The following is a 24,108-nucleotide window of genomic DNA, read 5'->3' on the forward strand; positions in this document are numbered from 1 at the left end:
AAATCTTTATTGATTTGTACAATGAATACTCTTGTTGTATACGTGCCCTCCTAGATTGCGTTGTTTACACGCAAACAATGTTCGGATAACAGAGAATCCACTGTCTTTAGTAAATTTAGCTATTTAGGAAATAAACAGCTTTCGTCACCGGTAATTTGGAAATTGTCAAACTACCCGGGGCAGCTCAGAGATAAGATAAGCGGGGGTTTATAGGGTGCTTGAAACTTGGGACTATCGTGTATATACACGGCAAGAGCTACGTTCGTTGCGACTTGGCTTTATGACTTCGCAACTGGTGGAGCAGACAACCAGTCCATCTCAACCTAGATACATCAGCAAACATGCGACACACATCGCCAGTAGATCTTACCAGTCATAACCTGATCCATCAAACTTTGTTCACAGCATCTCGTTTCAGAAGCGACAGTTTATCGGACGTCCGTGTCGTAAAGCTTGTCGAAGGAGTCCTAGACGGCGACGAATTCGAAGAAGACGACACTCGCGATTGTTACTCGAACAAAACGTTCGCGAATGCCCTGATTAGCCCTGTCTATTGTAATTCGTCGGTCTATCTATCCGGCATTCGCTAACCTAGCGTTTCCTCAGCCGATCGCGATCACGGAATAGGGTATGACGAACGCAGGCCAAGCGAAGGGGAGAAGCCTATAATAGCACCCTGAATGGACGCGAGGACTGTCCACTGATCCGAGGTCAAAAGGGAGCTTACAGCACAGTCAAAGATGGTAGCTGATTCTGTCCCCTTAGTCGGATGGCCGTGAAGATATGACAAGGGCGCGTTTTAATTGATATTTAATGGCTGACTACGATACATCTTGACTCGGTCATTCCTGGCTGGCATACCTTTTTCATTAAGTTTAATGCTGAATTTTTATTACCATATTACCGCCATATTGACCGCCACATCAATCATAAATGAATGACAATGAACTAAAGCTTGTTAACATTTACAAGTGCTACATCTTGACTGTGCTACACATCGGTCATGTGTGACTGACATAACTTCTTTATCAAGCTAAATAATCAGTTTTTATTACAGTATATCGAATAAAGTAAAGCTTGTCAGAATCTACAAGCTGTTACGCTTTCACTGCCACGTCAGTCATAAATGGGTGACAGAACATTTTTATCAATCTTAATACTCAATTTTTATTACAGTTTAGTAAATAAATGGAAGTTTCTTAGAAATACGTTAATACTCAATTTTTATTGTATTAATTACATGAACTAGAGTTTGTAAGAAGCTACGAGGTGTAAGATGGTTACGGAAGCTGTAATGATTTTGTCTTCTCTATTCTGATGTTATGAAAGAAGTTGTTCAGTGTTGTTAGACAGTTGTTACCATATTTTTTTAACGAGAGCGATGTCTGCGAGAACATGGTACATTTTCTTTGCTCTATTTTGTTTGTTGCATGACTTAAGTCTCTCGTTAAGCCTACTTCTACCAGTCTTTTTTTCCTGTACACCTATTTCTTCAAAATTGATTTTGTAATCGATCAAGACGAAGTTGAAAAGCCTCTTTTGTGGTAGAGTATTGCAAAAGGCAGAAAAGTGTCTTTTGAAACCTTTGGTAAAAATAATGTTAACACTTCAATCTTGACGAATATGTCCAATAAATTGAATACGTAAGTTTTTTGTTTCATTGAGAGATATTGGAGTAAGTTGGGGTTGAGTTGGGGTTAAACAGTGTTTTAGTGAAACAATGCCATATGTTTTAGAAATAAAACTATGTATACAAAAGCATAATTCTTTTTACGAGTAAATTGTTTATCTTGTTTATCAAGTATTGAGATATTAAGGTAAATCCTCTCCAGTATTGAACTTCTTCGCGTTTAGCTTTAAAGCAATTTATGGAACATTATACCTTAATGGAACTTTAGCATAAAGCTCTTCTTGTACGTTACTACGTAATCAAAGCTTTATTCTTTGAATTTAATTTCGTGGCACTATAAAATTGCATTAACAAATAACTGTAAAAAAACACGAATTACAAAACGATTGCAACAATCCATGGTAAAATGACAAGTGGATCAATCTTGTTTCGATTATTTTATTCCATATAAATAATTAAGTATGGAATAAAAAGCAAAGAAAATCTGAGAATAAAATTGGTCATTATTAAAAGTCATTATATTAAAATTGGTCAAACTCAGATGCTGCATAAAATAAATTATCATACATCATTTATTTTGCATTCTATAATTGGTCACACTGCATTAATTTAAAAGACGATATTCTGAGTAGACACGGACTACGACGGTTTAATCTTGAACCATGCAATCCCTAGAGAATTTAATTGAAAACTCGCGCAACTGCTAACGGCACGTACGTGTACACAGATGACGTATTGTTTGATGAAAAAACTTTTAATCGTCTTACGTGACTCGCATCTTATAAGTCGTTGACCTGGTTTCTTTAAAAATAGTTCGAACTCATTTTATCTATACGAACGCGATGCCGCGTCTAAATCAAACACTAAAACAGTATTTTACTATACCTAAGATGTAAACGGGAACTTTCGTACATAACAATTAAAGACAACGATGAGTCGATGCTAGGAGTAAATCTTTAATTTAAATTAATTTAAATTGTACTGTAATAATTGTACTATTAAATTGTACTATATTTTGCCACAAGAGAGTTCTAAATAATCTCGTCGTCTTCTCGAACAAAATGTCAGTTATATTAATAACAATTCTGTCTGATAATAATTTTAAATTCATAACAAAACAGAGAAGATACTGTTACAATCTATTTAAAAAGACGGGACTGAAAATCAGTATGCTAAAAGAACTGTTAAGACAGAAATCAGACCTTTGAATAATTATATATATATATGTATATATTTGAATAATTATAGATAATAATTATAGTAATTTTTATATTTTTGATGATATTTAAATAAAAAAATAAATTTTTTCTCAATTTCCCTGAATTAATGAATATAATACATAAATGTTGACAGAAATATATATCAAACACGAATGTCAAGGTTCAAGTGTTTCATTTCGCGCACAATAAGGAAATTATTTATTTCAGGTATTTTAGTAAGTATTTTAGGTTTATATTGTAAAATATAATGTATGTATATTTCTATATTAGAAATAATAGAAAATAGAGATATACAAATATAGTTTTTTTTTGTTTTTTGTTTAAACATCAGTAAAAATGTAACAGTTACTTTGAGTACATAATTATTTACAGGGCTGTAGGTAGGACATTCCGTATATTTAAGAGAAAACTTAACAATGCATCATATTTGTATATTTCTATATTAGAAACAATAGAAAATAGAAATATATAAATATGGTATTTCGTATAAGTTTTCGTTCAAATATCAGTAACAACATAAAAGTTATTTTAAGTCAATAAATACACATTACCGGTGTAAATGGAATTCTATGAATGACATCACAATTCTTTTGCAAAACGTTGACAGCAGAAAATTCGAAATTAGTTACAAGAAGAGATATTAGATGTCTTAAAAAGACAGCGAACTAATTGAAGATTGTGTTTTATTAATGTTACTGAACGAACACGGGAAGTTGGATTTCCATCAAGCCACTGGAGATTAAAAGACAATTTAATTCTGCTCTGGAATACATTTTGCAGATAATTAAGCTCGATTGTTAATTAAAATGTATATTATAAATACGAAAACTCACCCAATATTGAAAAACTGAACGTAATTTAAGACTGAACGTACTTCTGTATTTTTAACGTGTCTCTTAATAACGATAAAAATGATTCGTTAATTTTATAATTCATTTAGGTATTTCAATTTATTCTTAATTTCAGACATACAAGTTTATTGATATAGCACGTTTTCACTATTTTTAACTATCGAAATCAAACAGTTGTGGTAACGTGCTATTTCACTACCTTTAATTGTTTGTAGTCATACCTGGATAAAAATATTTCAACTAAGAAATGCAAATATTTATGAACACTATTTCTCTCAACCATGTTACATATGCTTCATTTGTAATGATAATCTATTTATATATATTGAATGAAATACTAGTCGAAATACTTTGATGATTTTACAAATATATAAGAAATATTTAGAACACATATTTTTACAATATAAACCTAAAATACTTACTGAAATACCTGACATAAATAATTTCTTTATTGTGTGTCGAATGAAACACTTGAACCAATTGTGTTTGACATATATTTATGTCAACATTTATGTCTTATATTCATTAATTCACGGATATATAAGAAAAAATTTATCTTTCAAAACAATTTGTTTGTGCTTTTTCTATAGGTTTAATTTCTCTATAAATACTAATAATAAGAAATAAAATTTCAAATAATTAATAGACATGAAATACTATGTCACACACACACACACACACACACACACACAAGTAATTACGTCCAGTGCATCTTAAGAAATTACTATTTCAATTAATAACTTCTTTTTATATAACTATTATATACAACTATTTTGTGTAATTATTTTCAATACACGTACTTATCTCTATGACGTCAAATAAATCTTCAAATATTATTTCATACAAACAAAAAAGTATTTCATCAACTATTTTCAATAGTTTCCAAAAATATTTTTACCCAGATCTGTTAGTATGATATAAATTACCGAGACCTAAAAAATGTATTACTTAAATCTTCATTATAAACTCAGAAAAAACAGTGTAAGTAAAATTTTTGTGAAGACATTTCGACTAATAAGAACTGCTGCAAAAATGTTCTTACACATTGCCTAATAAACTGGTCTTTCTAAAATATCAAAAATATTCAAATTGTTTGTTGGAATTTTAGAGAAGCTATTCTGTCGAAAAATATATGCTATCTTTGTCTATTAATTTTAGTGAGTGAATTAAGAAGTGAGAACAAATTCTGCATGCGAAAACAAAGAAGAGAGAGAGTTAGCAATGCCACGAGTGAAACAACGATGACGTAACCAGGACTAGACGAAGTTGCGCAGAAGAGAGAATTTGTGATTGCATTCCCATTATAATTCAACGCTCATTTGAATGCGGTGCTTGGAATGAAGGCGGAGTGTGGCAAATACCGGCTGCGCGAATTGAAACGGTTCTGGATTCGGCGATGACAACTGCCGGAACTGCGACTGATAATGGAAATCCGAATTGGTATTGTGGTATTCATAAGCTGCTGGGCAATGTTGCTTTTCCATTTGTTTGCTATCGCGCGCCACTGAAATAGGACCTTGCGAGAACAATCGATGGCTTTTTAATGATAACGTGACATTTGTCTTTTGTCTTGCTAAAAAGGAAGGTTCGGAAAACGTCAGACCCCGATTCGGATGAAACTTTCAGTTATCGACGTACCCGTAACACGGCGCGGAATTGCGAAAATCGGTCGAATCATGCTTCCGTGATCAACTTCTAGTAGACAAACAATTCTAAAGTTTCTCTGAATTTTAACGGGCAGCGAAGAAGCAAATCTCTGAAAAACATCTGATCCGTTTTATCGGTCGTGGTTGGAAATTGTCTTGAAAGTCGATGGAAAAAAATAAAACTGTAAGGATTTTTAGCATTTTATTTATTAATCATATATATATATATATATATTTGACCAATGATATTGATTTTTCAAATTAATCATTTTGTACTATACTAACTTGCAAGCTGTATTTCTTTAAAACAATTTAAAATTCATACAATTAACAATGTCATAGCTCATAATTAGACTGCGGATTTTATGCATTTATGACAAAAAAAGAATAATCGTAATATAAAATTGTGAAGACAGAATTTATCAAAATTATTAAATAAATTAACTCATTTTTATTTAATTTCTATTTACTGTAATCGTTTTGTACAATTTTTATTTTGCATAGTCTACTCATCGCGCAGTCTACTCATAATAATAATTTTCAACTTCAATGGTGCTCACAATATTAAAAAGGAACATTGACCAAACATAAATCACTGATTTTTATGGAATCTTAGATACTTATAATTTAATCAAAAATATTTGTTACATTTTTTTTGTATATACAAGCGCAGAGGGTGAGTAGTACTGGAAGAATGATAAGTATGAAAATTGCTATGATTTTTATAAGAAACATTGTGGTGAAATTTCAGAAAAATCACATACATAGACGCCGATAATAATATATAAGTAAATATAAAGTAAAAAAAATTAATTTTTTAAACTTGTTACATATAGATTTTTCTACGGAGTGGAAACATTAATAAAAAAATAATATTTTGACTATCTAGATTTACATAAAAAAGTTAAAAGCGCGAGTTTTCCATTTCTTGTTAATCCTATTAATTACAATTTTAAAAAAAATTATTTAGACACTGTCTAGTGAACTAGCCCCTTTAACATCTTGAAAAAATCGGGTCATTTGAATCAATTTTGAAAAACTTATTCTGTTTTAACCCGAGAAAGATAACTTACGTCGCAGAGGCGCCTGCGAAGACTGTTGATTTTTGTTAATTTTTCATAGAGGTCTAGTGATTTAAGTTTAAAATTACTTAAAATATAAAAAAATATAATATAAATGCATTTTATTTTTACGATAATGCCAAACCTTTAAAATGACTAGATTAACTTAAATAAATATCCATTGTTAGTATAAAATTGACGCCTTAGAAAAGCATGCGCCTCTGAAGCGTATGGTTATCTTTTACGTACGTTGTCATATGGTTATCTTTCTAGGGTTAAAGGATGTTCGAATACCTTCATGTGACACTATGTATACATAGAGTCTTTTGCACATGTTTACAGTTTGTTCTCAATTCGTAACATTTCTGACCTAGAAAATACAAACATCGTTGTCACTACGTGGAACGCTATGCGTTTTAAATTCAGAACTTTTGTAGTATCGAAGTCGTGATGTAACCCCGAATATCAACTTAGAAGTTCATTGTAAAATAAATGTTGTGTTCAATTCACTGCCTATTCCTTTTGAGCTGTTATTTTTAATATTACTTCCAGAGGGAAACCAGTGACCTTGCGTTTGAATGGGAAATTTTGTTCAGCTTGGTCAAAGTAGGGCAAGTCAGTGTATTTAGGACTGTGTGTACGTGTTTACTGTTTTCAGTTTATGTTCCTGTTGTGAGTTTTGGCTATATGCACAGGATTTTCCTTTTGTATTTTCGGATTATTCAAATTCTAAAAATAACATTTTCAGGGCAATGCTGGTGTCGTACGCTGGAAAAGCAATTCCATTATTCTCAACAATGCTGAACAACGCATGAACACACGATGTAATTTATTTATTACAGTTTCGATCGTGCAACCGATATTAGCAAATGTAAATTAAATCTGTTGTAAATTTTAGGTATATGTATAATCTTTATGTGATTAATTTGCAAAAGTAATTCTTTTTGTTGAATAATTTTTTTGATTCGTGGATCTAGTAACTGTGAATTTAAATATTTTAGACTACTGCAAATGTAGCAGTATGAGTATTATTTACGTTTGTTAAAAACTCCATGTCAATTTGAATGTTATCTATTTGAAACTACTCTTAGAAAAATGCAAAATACGACTTTTTAGAATTTATTTATGTTTTCAAAAAAATATAAAATGAGTGTCCTCAAAAGTGACATGTAATGACAGATATTTGTAAGAATTTATGTTAGTGAAAGAAATAAATGTCGAATTGTGTTTGTGTGTTTTATTACAATTTAAATAATATTGTTATCACAATGATGTAACATTCGATGTGAGTATAATAGGAATATTCTATTCTTAACTTTCCATGTAAACTGCATGTTGTATAAAAAAATGTTCGAGTTTTTTAACTACTTTAATCATGTCGTTTGAAAGTAATAATAAAATATTATTAGGATGCAATAATTCAGAAAGTAATTTTTATCCAGATATTCTTTAGTTGATTTTTAATATATAATATAATTACTTTGATTTTATTGTTAATTAATAAATAATTTTGTATTCTGTATTCTATTGACTTACGAATGACATGATTAAATGTTACACATTTTAGTAAAAAAAAACTCAAAGTATCGTTCATATTTTGATGAAAAAGGAAAATAATAAACAATTAATTATTGCCTCAACAACCTTGGTTTGAAATATTTTGTTATACATGTAGTTTTTACAAGAAAAATTAAGGTGGAAAATATGCAAAAAAAAAATGATTTTTAAAATAGATTTGATATTCTTTTCTTTTTCACTCACAATACGATTGGGTTTGTTAAGCGATACAAAGTTGTGTAGTGAGAGATACTTCCATTCAATAGAAACTCGCAGATTAGTGAAATCTCCAAATCTGGGTTAAGTAAACGCAAATCTCGGATTACCACCTAGCCGAATCCTCCTTGACCGCTGATACAGTCACCGCAAATCGAACCATTTAATTTCCAATACAACCTTCCTGTTTTATGTAAATGGAAACAAAACGGATAACCGATGTATTCAATCGAAGATGTACTTTACATTATAACATCGATTTTCGACATTAAACAAATTTACATTTTTTTTACAACTTGAACATGAATACGTGATTATTCCATAATGTATAAGTTTTATATAAACAAGGTTTTGCACATTATTATGTTTTAGTCAGTTAATTTTATTCAGATGGAAAAATAATTTCGAGAGGAAAAAAACATAAATTATAACATTCTTAACCTTGAACTGAACAAATTTGTCCTGAAATATTTTTCCGTATTGACAGAACTAACGAAGATATTAACGTTTGCAAGATACATGTATGTGAGATACTCTGTATAGTAATTCTATTATAATATAGTAATTTTATGAGTAAAATATTTTCTAAATACGTGGAATTTAGATTATACCGATTGTCGTTTAATGTACATTTCGGTGTTAAAAATGCACGTTCAACGCTAACTTGTGTAGCAGGAACGCTATGAATAACATTTGTTAGCTTACAAAAATATAAAAATCACTATCTTTTTCTTATTAATGATCTGATAAATTACTTTCTATAGAAATCAATTTCGGTTTGTATTCTGCAATTTCTCTAAAGGCTGCGCGTAGATTAATGCCATGTTCTGCATCTTCCACACCTGATTCATTGGATTCAATTTGTTGCAAATCGTAGCTTTTTGCTGGCAATATTAGCTCAATACCAGAAGTGCAGCGTGAATTTGAAGACACTTGAGTACTTGAAATCAATGAAGTGTTTGAATTAGAGGAAAACAATTCGAAAGTTGAATTTGAGGACATCAGAAGAGTATCGAAAGACGTTAACGAAGACATCGACGACTTTTCAAGAAAATATCTGTTCCCGTTATAGCGGAATTCTTATCTTCACATCTTATAAATTTTATTTGTCTGAAAATTTGCGTTTTCAAAAACTGCTTTTTACGTATTCTCATTGGGACTTGAAGGCATGAAATTTCTCGAAGAAAAGTTCCATAACTATTGTTATATTATACATATAATGAATAGAACCTAACAAAAAGTTCCAGAACTGTTCCATTCTTGGCGAACAGTCGTAACGTGTTTCTAATTTGAAAGAAACGTTTGTGAAATATCAATCTTCGTAGCTGTTCCTTTTTTCCGAAATTGTACATCGGGTTCAATCGTTTGGAATAACCGACACGAGGATAGCAAAGGATATTCCATTATGTGGTCCGCTACTAGAAATTGCCCACTATAGAAGATGCATTTGTCCGCCGGACATGCGGCGCAAGGGTACATATATCTATGTACGTATACCGTATGTATAGAAATCAATTCAGAGAAACTCAACTTACCTTAAAATCGATATAACCATTTTTATCCATATCGAAAGTTCGGAAAACATGATCGCAGAATTCTTCTGCATTGCCGGATGGGAAGAACATTTTGTACATGTCGACGAATTTTGCCGGTGTCAAACAACCATTCGGACAGTCTTGCTGCAACATTAAGAAAGCACCAGATTACGATGTTGTTGTTTTCTTTCTATATCCTTCAATGTTCACATATTGCGATAATCATTTTTTATTTGTACGTGAATGTAATCAGAGATAAACTTATTGTATGTTCATGTCGTGAACAAAGAATACGGTACATTGATATATAGACTGCGGATCTTTATGGATTTATAGTATTTATACATTTTTATTAATGATCAAACATAAATGCGTGTTTTGGGTCCAGATTACTTATAAATAGGCTGTTGGTGTTTATGCAATATACAAATTTGTTGCACCGATTGTAAGAGACAGGTACCAGATATACACTTAATTTTTCCTGTAATAATTTTAACAAGTTAATAACAGTACATCGATACTCTTCAAATGTATTAATTTGTTCATCGTTTTAACATGTTCAGTGCCGACAATCGACCACACTGAATTTCCCACGAAATCAAAGCAATTTAATTTATAGATCGTTCGCATCCAAAACATCCTAGTCACATTCAGTTTGTTCGAATATATTATAATGAAAATGAATGTTCAAAATTGGTTAAAAATTAGTGTCGCCTATATTTGACCAACGCGCGGCGCTCAACGCGTTAAATTGTTCCCACACGTTTTTATCATAAACGTAAAAAATTCGCTGTCTACTTATAAACAACAATGTAGATACAAAAAATGTATTATTTCGATTTCTGATTGAAAACTGGAGAGGTTGTTGTATCTTACGCCGAGAGTCTCAGTTAATTGTAACATCAATCGACGAGGTATTACATATAATACAATTTCGGGAACGCACTCTCTATCCTTTATCTTCCCCGAGGGTCCGCATTGTAACACGGAAACTGGCTACTTCGACGATGTCTGAACCAGCCTACACCGGTACTAAGAACCGCGGGATAACTTCACTTGTAGAGAGAGAGAGAGAGAAAGAGGGAGAGAATGTACGATCCTCTGAGGGGACAATCATTCGTAAAATTGTAGCACGGTCGGCTATGTGTAATAACCAGCGCGAGGGTCTCGGCTACATCGACATCCAAGCCGCAGGCAAGGAGGGTATTTGATTCCCTCTATCCTGCTCAACCTGTAAGAGGTACGACCAACGAGCTGCCATGGGAACCCTACGTCACGATGTAATGTGTTTTTCACCTACCCCGTGGCTTGCGGTTATCCGACTCACGTACTTTTCTGCAACGTTGCTAGAGTTTTAGAAAGGACTGGCAACAATCAGTGTCAACGTGTTAAAGGTTCCCAGTACGCTATTTCACCTAATAGTCTTTCCGTTTATGGCAACCGAGCGTAAGCTACATTCTTGAGCGTTGATTGGACTTATCCAACTCTTCTGTCAATAACCGGGTAACCTCTTCTCGCTTAAGGTATTCGAGCATAATTAACTTCCTATTTATCAACTAAGATATATTAAATTTTTTGTTAAAAAGTAAACGAAATGAACGAATAAAATTTTTCATTAAAAAATAAATAAAATAAAATAATAGAATTTTTTTATTAAAAAATAAAGGAAATAAAAGAATACAAAAATTTATTACGTCTTATTCGGTAAATATAAAGTTCCATTGTACCCAAAATTTTTCATTAAAAAAGGAACAAAATGAAAAAGTAAGAAAATGTAATGTGCTTTATTCAATAAATATAAAGTTAAGTATTTCCAAAAATAAACCAAAGCACAGCAATTTATCCTATATACACGTACCACTCGTTCGAGTTTAGAGCGAGCTTTCAAAAAAATAATAGAGGATATAAATAACGTCCGATATATATAGATGCCTCACTCCCGCAGCTATTGGTCACTAGCGACCGTCGTCGAGCTTCGTCGCCGTTTTCGGCCAATAGCGATCGATACTTGCAGCAGTGGGGTAGCTAGTAAGAGGGGGAATGTAAACACAAAGGTGCCTTCTTGTCGCGTGAGGACTATACTTTCAAATAGAATTTGTCTGTAATACACAAACTCAAGTAGAAACGCGTTCATTCTTTTGGATTAGGTGTGAGTTAAGTATATTGTACTCCAGTAGACTCGGTTTCTAACACAAACTCAAGTAGAAACTCGTGCATTGTTTTGGCTTAGGTTTAGAGCAGGTCTGGTTTAATTTATACTGTACTTTCAAGTAGATATACAAACTTCAGTAGAAACTCGTGCATTATTTTAGATCCAGGTTTAGAGTATACTGCATTTTCAAGTAAAGTCTGTTGGCCATACACAAAATCCCACTGAAACTTGTATATTCTTACGGATTCGACCTGGGTTAGGTCTGGGTTACCTCACCTAGAAGTGTTGAAGATCAGTTCCCATCGATGTTTAATAAACTGTATCAGAACGTAATTTTCATATTTTCTCTAAAAACAGCACTAGAAATTTATATTTCCACTTGAGAGTTTATGTTGTTCATCAATGCCCTTAGTTTCCTTGGAGTGCGGGCTATCGCAATAGAATTTATTGACAATCTCCTCAGTTTTCATTGATTTACGAAGCAATGAAAAGTAGATCTGCATCTGTTTACGAGTCGTAAAATTGTTCGCTGTTCGTTTTAATCGTTCCTAACTATTAATCGATTCCAATTTTATTTTATAGGAAGGTATACCGGCAAACATCGGAATACTCGTGTTTATTGGTAATCTGAATCGTATCAATGGGTTAGTGTCTAGAATCAAGTTTACCATCTAGATTTAAGGGTAATGTTTAGACCCTAAAGTAAAGTTATAACTCGGTCACTATAAAAATAAAAATTGATGTAAATTTTGAAAACATTAACAAACACTAATAAAATAAATAAAAGATAGATGTCTATTATTATAAATTCATTACATAAATTACCTATGTACATTGTATGAAACAAGTGTTATTATATATTATATAATAAAATATTATATAATATATAATAACTAATATATAAATAATAAATAACATATAATAATATTATTATTGTATAATAAAATTAATTTCTACTCCTTTTACTTATTACGTAAATTTAAATAATAAGTAATTTATATGTAATTTATTTGGGAATCATAAAGAGTGAGTGCGGTGGAAGTAATGGAGTTATCACGATCACTAATTGTAAGAAATCGTATTTCAATGAATCATTCGATTTAACATCGTTCATTTGCGTATATTTAGTACATTAGAAACGTATGAAGTTTAAAATAGCGCTGAGTTCAGGTTTATTTCTATGTTAAATAAACAGAATACGAATATACATGCAGCCTATAATTCTAAATATTGATCTCAAGTGAAATTATTAGCCCATATTACTCGAAATAACTTATTTGTTTACGAATAAAATTTTGAGTTTCTGCATTAACTTTCCATATAAAAAATACTGTACGTGCGATTGGATTATTATGTATTTTTTCTCATATTAAATTGTCACGTTACACGTTTGCCATTTTATTGTAGTCACACATATTTTCCCAAAATTTCACTTATAGCCAATTTTATGTTCTGTGTACTGATTTTAATGTTCAACTCGCCTAAAAATTGAAACTATTATAATGAGGCTCGTCTTTTGAGCCGCAAGGCTCGAATACCTTAGTCTACCTTAATCTTCAAGGAATTCTAAAACGTCCCGTAAATTTGGACATAAAACGAACAAAAAGACAAATTTCAAATTAAAACGACTCCTGCGAGGACTTCGCTCTGCTTTAAGTGTATCCAGAACGACATTCAAATGCCCAAAGCTAACATAAATATATTGCCGCAACGTTAATTACTCTTAAGGGGTTACCTACAGTCAGGAGGATAAAAACACAGATTTTCCACTGGATATCCTCTGGTGGTAATACTTTACTGTTTGAATATATATTTAGTTAGATAAATTTGTAAAATTAATGACTGGACAGCAGATGTTATGCATTTATGACAAAAATTATTAAAGTGAAGTACAAAATTGTGGAGACAATAGAGGAATTTAAGGATATTGTTACATTATTTTCAACTTATTAGAATCGTTAAAAGAGGAAAGACATTTGCATCTCACCTATGTCTCTTGCAAATAACCTTCAACGAGTGGCGTACGTCAATTTGACGCGTCTTAACATTTTTAAAAACAAGCTATAAAAATTTTTGTCTAAGTCCGCCAAGGCTTAATAAATAAGGCTTAATAAATTCAATAAGTTGACAGTAATTTCAAATTCCTTAAATGTTTTCACAGTTTTACGTTTGATCTTCTGATTTTGTCATAAATGTCTAGAGATTACAGATGAAAGTAGATAATCGATACATTTCATAATTTTTTAATAAACGAACTGTTTCAAAGAGAATTATCAAAGTTCAATCTACCATTGGTACTTTTAATTGTATGTAAGCCTATCGATTGTAATGAGTTGCGAAAATATGCGAACAAGAAACACGTGTTAAAAATAGGTTATTCGAACAACACTATTGCATTATGAGCACGCGATTCCATTTTTTTAAAGTACCTATCTCAACTTGTCTGAAGATCTCTCACTTTTTCTTGTTTGTCATCTCTCGTAAAATTTTCCGTGAACCGTTCCTCTTTCTAACATTCTCTTCGAGATTTCGCGTAGGTTGTGCATCTTCAGCCTGTCATACTTTCACTCCTTATTCGTTTACCGCATTTTATCTCCCACGTTACCTGCCTCGTTTTATTCCATTTCCCTTTGTTGTTCTTATCTTTCTTTTTAAAGAATGGCATTCTTACCCCGCAGCCAGTGGCGAACATAACTCCGTACATGAACGTTATGTCTTTCAGCGGACGATTGTTGAATCATTGTTCTTTCATTTCTAGGTATTATACCATTGTATAGAAAGCCTCCTTATTATTACGAGAGCATTTAGCACCGTTTTGTACAATGCAGCGCGAAAATTACGGTAACATTTGTATACCACAGTAAAAGATGGCTTGTTAGCATTATGTTATGCGGTTGGTATATACGATGGCAAATTATTAATTAATGGCAAAAATGAGTAGGTGGAAAAACATTAAACACTTTTATCGAGTTTTAGTTGTTCAGTAGTCTTGAAATTTATGCAATATCTTCAGTACATTTCCTGTTACTTATTTTTTGTCTTTTTAACATACGGAAGACAAGCATTTGACTATAATGTATTTAAATATTTCTGTAAATATTTCTTTAAATATTCCTGTAAATATTTCGTTAAATATTTCTGTTACGTATTTCGTTAAATATTTCTGTTACGTATTTCTTTAAATATTTAAAGAATTGAAAATTTCAATTCAAAATCTTGCTATTAAATCTTGTAAATAAACAAGATTACTGTGTGATTTTGGTTCACACAATTGTCCGACATATACTAAATAAGGGGATGCCTCATTTTTTGTTTTGGAAAACCTGAAATTATGTTAACAGCCAAAAGAATTTCTGTGAAACATTTTCAATAAAATAAAATTTAACTAATGCAACGTCGACTTTTTTTGCTTCAAACAAATTCTTTTTTGTACTACAAATATTCACAAATGTTCTTTAGACAACAATTCCTAAAAATTGTTTGAAAAATGGCATTCAAAACCAGAATTCTTTATTAGCACTTTATTTACCAGAAGCCTCTTAACACAATAATCAATAACTGAACTTCATCTAAAAGAAGCTCGATAAATTTCTTTTAAATAACAATTTCAAAAGAACATTATTACATTACGTCGATCAAAATAATTTGGTGCATTATGGATGAGGAATTATTACAGTTTGAACAATTCGTTAAGAAATTCTGAACTACTAATTTTAAACGAACAATTAGAAAACCTTCGATAAATGAAATGAAAATGAAAGTAGGAGCACGCGAGAGTAAAAAATATAAATCTGTACTAATTTTTCAGTAAACAATTTCGTCAGTCGCGACAAGTCGTATTTCGAAGGATTGAGAACACACATCCATGCACGTGAGACATTTCGAGTTATTCTAGTTTAATCGAGAGGACTACCACTCGTCCTTGAGCAAATCGAACCTTTTCAGGCTTGCCACTCCCATTCATTTTATCAGATTAAACTTTATGCGATGTCATTTGTCTTGTGCTTTTGAAGTAGACAGTATTGCCCCCATTACCGTCTCACTACTACTGTTTCTAAATCCTTGGAATGCCGACCACACAAAGCGGTCAGGGTTTATTTATTCCAATTCGAATTTAAAATCTCGTTCCTCGAAACAATAACCAGAAATTCTATTGTCATGTAAGGATGACTGATAGTCTTCGATGAAAACGAGATACGAAATGAGTGGTCTGGAATCTAGGCATTTCATTTCAGCCGTGCAAATTATCCGATGAACTTGAGTGACGAGTCTCAAGTAGACCGCTGAAATAAGGATCATTTTTGGAAATCTTTTCATAACATAAAACGTTAATGAAACTTTTTGTTACTTTCCATACATATTCTTTGACATTTCAAGATACATATAATTTTTTTTCGTTCCATTTTAAAATAATTATTTTAAATGGTTATTTTGATTAGTTTAAAATAATTAAAAATGTTATGCAAAAATCACTCCTTTGATTAATGTTTGAGGCTGTTTTACACCTTTTTGCTTTAAACAAATCGTTGTGAAGATTTCATAAAATACAATCATTTTGTTCATTATTATTTTCAGTATTATTTAACACGTTGAATGCCACGTCGGTTTTACAGAAATTGTCCGTGGCGCCACGATGAATCCTCTTTTATGTGATATATATAATGTTGAAATATTATCTGCAATAGATAAGTTACAGTGTATGACCATGTTTGACATGTTAATTGCGACAGGGGTCACTGTTTGAATTGACGATGGTAATAATACAAAATTTTAGATATTGACATTTGTTTTAAATTATATATATTCCTATCAATTTAGGCGCGCCGGTTACCGGTAGCCCCCATGGCGTCACCGCCAAGTTAAGTGCCGGTCACCGGTGACCCCCGTGGCATTCAACGTGTTAATTCGACCAATTTGAAATAAAGAAATAACGAAATAATTTTTAGTTTGAAATCACTTTATCTGAAATAGATCAATATTATTTCCATTTTCAATTAACGGTCTGAAATAAATTACTTCAAATAGTTATTTTTCAATTTTATTTCAAATGATACTTTCCCAGGACTGGATTCGTCAGAGGTTACTCTCTAGAATTTAATTATCAGAAGTTACGCGTTCTCATTGGAAATGCAATAAATGCTGATTCGCTTCGGTTTAATGCAGATTCTTTCCTTTCATTCGATTGAGCTCCAATGAATTAAGTGGTCGATATACTGGTTTCACGAAGACGGAGAATGTCAAATAATGAATCGTATTCTTTCAATTTCAGCTGATGTCTATTCATTGAAGCGACTTCTAATACGCGTGAAAGTACGTTCGCTAGTTACAGAAAAATAACTGTATCTTCTCTTTTGTGCGAGCCCAGCATTCTCTGTAAATAGTGTATAAACCGATCCGTAAATAAAATATCTAACTGAATTTAAATGGCCTCGGAACTTGCACATTGATTTCCATTCAAATTATTCCTGGACAACTAGAACGAATGAGAATGCGACGGGCATGAAGCATTAAACGTCTCAAAGGAATTTCAATAACTTTCATCCGCTAATCAAAGACAGTTGTGGCCTCGCACTATCGAGGAGAAGTAAGATTCTTTTCAACGTAGTCGATATCTTTTCACGCGTACAACGTCGCGAACTCTTCCTTCGTATATTAATCAGGCTATTTTCATTATGCATGGGAAACTGAATTCTATTCCTTTTGTATGTAACAAGTTGACCCTAGTGGACCTAGCCAGACCTTCATTTGGCGTCTGAGTCTTTCTTTATTCCCACAACGAATTAATTCACAGTCTTGCTACTGTTCAGGGTCGAATAAAATTAATGGTCGGTGTATTCAGGAATAAATCGATATCCCCGAATCGCTGGTGGAGATTTTTGCAAGAAATTTCTAGCAAAATTCTTTATTATTTATATATTTATTTATTAATTCCTTGAATCAGATCGATCTACAGGATGTCCCAAAAATGTTTCGTAATCGGGAAATGGGAGGTTCCTGAGGTCATTTGAAGTAACTTTTTCCTTAGTGAAAATGCAATCCGCGGTTTTGTTTACGAGTTATTGACGAAAAACAGTGACCAATGAGAGACGAGATTAGCTGGTGCGAGACGACCGAGTCAATGAGTGAAACTGGCCTTCGTGCGCTCGTTGGCTGAGTCGTCTCGCGCGAGACATTTTTGGGACATCCTGTACATAATAGCAGTAAATCTAATATTGATCTGATGTTTACGACTCCGGGTTTAGTTGAGAAGACACGAATTAACATTTTGGACGATACAAGCAATCATTGTTTAAAAACAATACAGATCTGACTACTACATTTTTAATCGTCGAATGAAATGCTTTCCATTGACTGAAAATTTTCTTAATTTATTGGAAATGCGACCTATAGTAACTACTGCAAAAACATGCTATTTTTACTATAGACTATGACGAGAGTGCGGATCTTTATTCAAAATAAAAATTGTTTGAGTTAATTGTAAGAAACATAAATTAGATGAAACATAAATATAATAATAAAAAACGATGCAAAAATATCCTTAAATTCTTCTAATACCTCTTCAGTTTTGTATTAGACCTATTCATTTTTGTCATAAATGCATAAAATCCGCAGTCTAACTATCACATCTTATTTAGTACCCCACCTTGTGATGTTCACTTAAGTCAAACATTACAAGTTAATATTATTGCAAGTTAATATTACTTAAGTCAAATACTCTTGATCTCAATGTTCCAGTAAGAAGTTTTATGTATATAAAACTGATGGCTGAAACAATATTATACTGATGACAGTGTAATAGATAATTCTCAATCAGTAGGTGCTGCAACATATTGCCCACAATTAAATATTTCCCAAAAAATTAGTTCAGATACGCACACTTCAGTCTTTACAGCAGAGTGCTGCGTCATTAACCGAGTACTTTGTGAACCGTAACAAGTGGCATTATGATTCAGAATTAAGTTATTTGAACAACTTTGTAATACTGCGAAACAATGCTCTGGATTTAACATGTTAAACGATTTTCACTGTGTGTACATGCATAATTTGTTAATGTGGAAACATGTGTATGAAAACTTACTCTTTTAACACGATCTAACTGATCTTTTAATAGCTGATAATTGAATCTTTTATTCTTTTGACAAGTGGATCTATTATTATTTTCATAATTCATTTTATTATTTTTTTAATCATTTGACCTATTATTCCTTTAATAATTCGATCTATTGTCCTTTTAATAATTTGATCAATCATTCTTTCGATAATATGCTCTATTATCCTTTTGACAATTTAGTATTAAATAGTCAGTATTAAATACCCTTTTCTTTTGATAATAGATGTTCTCTCGTAGCCTAAACAAATTATACATCATTGATATCAGAATGGATACATTTCAGTAACATTTCAGCAAATTTTTGAAATGTTCTCACAACCGTTGTCCGAGTAAGTCAATTTCTAGTACTCGACTTCAAAGCAAAGACATAATTTGCCTGTGTGCAAGGGAACTTCTTCAGCGTTTTATCAGCTTCGATAGACAAGCAGGGAAATCATACCATTCATAGAAAAATTATAGTCTGGTTTTTGTAGAACGTTTATTTTCCAATGCTCGGAGAACAGTGAAAAAAGTTATTCCAGTATTAAATACTCTTTTTTGTTGTCTCAGGCTTCTGTTATGAAAGGTCATAAAAGACATACAAAATTTGTAAATGGTTGCTAATGAACTGGGTCAAGCGAAGTACGTGAATGCTGTAAATTCTGTTCTGTATTAATGTCCTACACCATTCTTATTTTCTCTGATTCTTCTTTCATTGCCGCTTCTCTTGTTCGTCAATTATAATGTATTGTTAGCAATAAAAAAAGTAAACAGAAATATGTTGCACTAAGCACGCAATTACAGATAGAACAATATAGACAAGTGTGATACTGTCTTTAATAAGATTATCGATAGCAGTTCGTTTGAAGTAAACATAACTTTTTATTTCAGTAATATTTTTGGAATTTTTTATTTCTTATTTGTACAGTATGTTAGAATACTTATTAAGCAATTGGCTTTCGATAGAGTATTTTCTGCACCTCCATCTTTGAAAATTGAATTAGAATTGAATTCCTTTAAAATTCAAATAAAAATTTTCAAAATGTTCAGTTCTTCGTATTATTAATCAAATAATTCGGAATTTTGCAGAAACTCTTTGAAATATGTTGTAAATCGATGTCTAAATGATTGCAAACCTGAAAGTTTGATTATTCAACATTAAAAACGAATATATTTAGGCTTTCATTTTATAAAATATTACTGGCAATTATATATTCTATAATCATGAATTTATCTGTTTCTATTTGTTTTTTGTTATTTGGTTTTCGTGCCCTTTAGTGATAATAGCGTTAAATTTTAAGTTTAAAGGGTTGTTTCAATCCCAGTCTAAAAAAGAGTGTCAAATTGAAATTTCAAAAGGTGTCTTCCAACCCGTTCGATGAAAATAATATTAATGCCGAGAACAAGAGCCAAGTCTGAGATCGTCAATAATGAGCTTAGCCGAGTGAACTGATTATAAGACGACGGTGCAATTTATTTAGCTCGGCCATCCCTGGTGGTGGTTTGCGTCCTACTTATTTTCTATGGAGATATGGCGTAAATGCAGAGGTGCTCCAGGATGGCTGCTGCACGGCCTCAAACAGATTAAGTGTTTATAGCTCTTAACAGCTGGTGCGAGAGTTAAAAACCGAGCGTTACGTGAATCCGATGCATTCGCAGCAGTTATTTGAAATTGCTTGATTTTCTGTTTCGACTGAAAAGACCCCGTTTTTAACGCCCAAAATATACAGAAATGAATTTGGCATTTCAATTTCGAGCATTCACGTCCATTTCCACAAGTATTAAGACGTCTGTTTGTTTTAAAAATAACTTCATTCATATGTAACTAGGTTGCGGATGATGCAAAAACTTAACAGACATTTGTATCCTTTCTTAATCATTTTAATGAGCTGAATGTAATCTTAAAAGTCTTTAAATATCTTCACGTGTCTCATTTTTGTCATGAATGCATGAAATCCGTAGTGTATATGAACCCATGATTTTTCTGATGTTAAACAGACATTATTTGCATAATTAATATATCCATATTCTACAAGTTTTACAAAATTACTACTATATATATTCAAATATTTTTTAAGTAGGTTACGTTACATGTGTTACATGATTAATATGTCCAAGTATCTTGCACAATATCTCATAATACAAAAATTGTGGTGGTTCATGTTCTCGATTTTGTTGTTTTCTGTAATTTAATTCGTTCAACATACCGAGGTTAATTTCCATAAAATTATTAAATTTTATGCGATATAAGTTGTAAATAATGAACCCCAAAGTCATTTACAAATATCTGTTCTTTTAGTGTAGACATCTATTTCTAATATTTCACGTTGGATTAAAACAACGATTTCGTAATATTACAGATATTGTGCAAGCGAGTAAAAATTTTTGCTATGCACATAGTTTGCGAGATCTGTATCGTAACATTACTCCCAAAAATTCTTCATAATCAACAGCATTGATTTAATTAAATATTTCCCATCATAATCTAAAGAATGTTGTAACCAAAATAATTTTCAGCAAAATTTAATGGTTATACCTCAATTTTGTCTCGTTCTGGTTTATAACTAGGCTGTGGATTTTATATATTTATGACAAAAATAAATAGGTCAAATACAAAGATGCCAGAAGAATTTAAGGATATTGTTACATTATTTTCAACCAACTACGATTGTCAGAAAAGAAAAGATACTTTCATCTAATTTATATTTTTTACGATTAATTTAGATAATTTTTATTTTACCTAAAGATCCGCAGTCTAGTTATAATAGTTACGGTCTCTGATATTATGTATAGGTAAAGTTTGCTAGCGGGTTTCCTTATCCCCATAATAGCGAATACATGTTCAAAAACAAATACGCTTACAGTTGATAGGAGGTAAGCGAGATCTTCATAACGCCTTAATTGAATGAACTGATTAGAAGGTGACGGCGCATGTTCTCTGGATTGCTCACCCTTGATAGCGGTCTGTGGCCATCTTATTTCATAAACGAAGATACGACGGAAACACCGAGTGCTCTAGATGCTACTATACGGCCGAAGTTGGAGAAAATCTTCTTCACAATATACACCTAAGTTCTCTGATGAGTTTCCATAATCCATACACCCACGAAATACTAAAAAAGAAGTTCCTTAGGGTCAAAAGCCTCAAGCGAACTTTTTAGTAGTTGACACGCTTTAGCTACCGAAAGTCAATTAACAGGTTTCTTAATCACTCTGTTGTATCTAAAAGAAGTTTAAAATTGCCTTTTAAATAATAACCTCAAGGGAAGCTATTGGCTCATATTATTTCAGATAACTTTTGCTTGTTACTGCTATTGAACAATTTATTACTAAAGCAACCGATTCCAGATCTTTCTAGTTTAAAGACATCGACATTTTGTATATATCTATAGTGACTCCCATTAACATTCGAACACTTTTTAAAACGCAATAACTTTTTTAAAATTAGAATAAACGATTTGAATTCTTTTTTAGATGATAGAGGTATTAGTATACTAGACAATGACTAAACTACTTCGTCACAATTTTCTTTTGTATTATTATCATATTACTTGGAATGACAAAACGAAATAAAAGACACTCGTTTTTTCCATTTTTTTGTCTGAGCCTATAATGAAACTTTAAAAAATGCGTGTTGTAAAATTAATTAATTAAATAAAAGATTAATTAAAAGATTTTAAAAACTGCAAATTTCTCGCACTTATTCGTCGAAAGTATCAAAAATCAGGACAAAACTGTTTTGCGCGATCTATATTTGTTTACAACTCATACGAAGGTCGATCGATTTCGGTGAAATTTTTAACATGCATATAACTTACAATTAAAGGGTCTCATAAAAGAACTCACATGAAAAAGTTAAAAAACGAAAGTTTTTTTAATTATCTTTTGTCACTCTAAGCAGTAGCAAAATTTTAAAGAAACATCCTATAGTTATGATCTAGTAGACTGGTTCCTCTATCATCTAAAACAAAATTCAAATCGTTTAGTCTAGTTCTAAAGAAGTTATTGCGTTTTGAAAAGTGTCCGAATATTAACGGGAATCACTGTATTTCTACCGAAGTTCAGTTCCGCTCATTGGCTCGGCCGCCAAGAGCCAACTGATCTCGCCTCTCATTGGTCAGTGGTTATCGTTAATAACACACAAAAGAAAACCACGGATTGCATTTTCACCAAGGAAAAAGTTACTTAAAATGATCTCGGAAACCCCATATTTCCCAAATGTGCAAGTTTCCCGAGTGACTTTTGGGACACCCTGTATATAAGAGCAGTGGAAGTGGTAAAGATGAGTGACACGAGGGGAGGGCAAAAAGAAAATGAAAAGAACCAAGAGAAGGCAAGCGTTAAAGCAGTGGCGCTGAAATAAAGTTAGAGGAAAGAGAAGGAAATTGATGATGAAACGAAGAAAAAAGGTGGAAAACGTGAAAGATGTGGTGGAGGAGAACTTGAGGAAAAAGTTCAATCACGAGGAAAGGACAAAAGACAACTAGACAGGCATGGGTAACTAGCAACCTTTGTCCTGGAAATAAACCGTATTTCTTTCAGCGCAAAAGATGCAGACCTAATGACATCGAAGATGGGAACAGGCGGATGGCGATAGAAGAAGATCATCTGTCTTGCTTTCGAGTCGGTTCGACTTGGTTCTGTTACCTTCGATTTCGAGGCAAGTAGAAGAATGCTGCACGAGATAACTTGCAACATGTCACGGCAAGACGACTCGGAAATAGACGGGTTCGATGAAGTATAAAATTGTCTCAGTTAAATGCTATTTCTACCGAGAGGGTGTCAAAAGACATTTTTCAGTAATTTTTATTTAACAATATTTCTACCAAAGCGGTGAAACGAAATCTTTTAATTATTTTTAATAAAAATTATTTTCTATGTCAAGGTTATTTTTATTATTATTTTATTATTATTTTTATTTTATTATCTATGTAATCACGTCTCGACGTTTGCTATAATCGTCACAAAATGAATTCGGCAAATTGTATAATACAAAATATCGGTAAAAACAGCGTCATAATTTCAAAAGAAAATTTCTGTTACAGTAAAATGAAATCCTAAAAACCAAACGAGCCCCTATGCACAATGTTAGCCCTCGTCTCTGAATACCGAAGTAGAGCAAGATTTTTCAACAGCAATTTTGTTTATTT

General features: G+C 32.0%; 2 protein-coding genes across 7 annotated transcripts in view; both read right to left on the reverse strand.

Annotated features, from left to right (window-relative positions):
- The window catches only part of Nca (neurocalcin homolog), a 510,394-nt gene that overhangs the window by 57,942 nt on the left and 428,344 nt on the right, over positions 1 to 24,108 (reverse strand). The window lies entirely within an intron of this gene.
- The window catches only part of LOC117222608 (neuronal calcium sensor 2), a 414,719-nt gene that overhangs the window by 34,404 nt on the left and 356,207 nt on the right, over positions 1 to 24,108 (reverse strand). For all 6 annotated transcript variants that reach the window (XM_033474847.2, XM_076528200.1, XM_033474756.2 and 3 more), the window contains one exon: positions 9,717 to 9,860. In XM_033474847.2, the coding sequence (XP_033330738.1) occupies positions 9,717 to 9,860 (144 nt within the window). The remainder of the gene's footprint in view (positions 1 to 9,716; positions 9,861 to 24,108) is intronic.

Source organism: Megalopta genalis, chromosome 1 (genome assembly GCF_051020955.1).
Source record: "Megalopta genalis isolate 19385.01 chromosome 1, iyMegGena1_principal, whole genome shotgun sequence".
Lineage (NCBI taxonomy): Eukaryota > Metazoa > Arthropoda > Insecta > Hymenoptera > Halictidae > Megalopta > Megalopta genalis.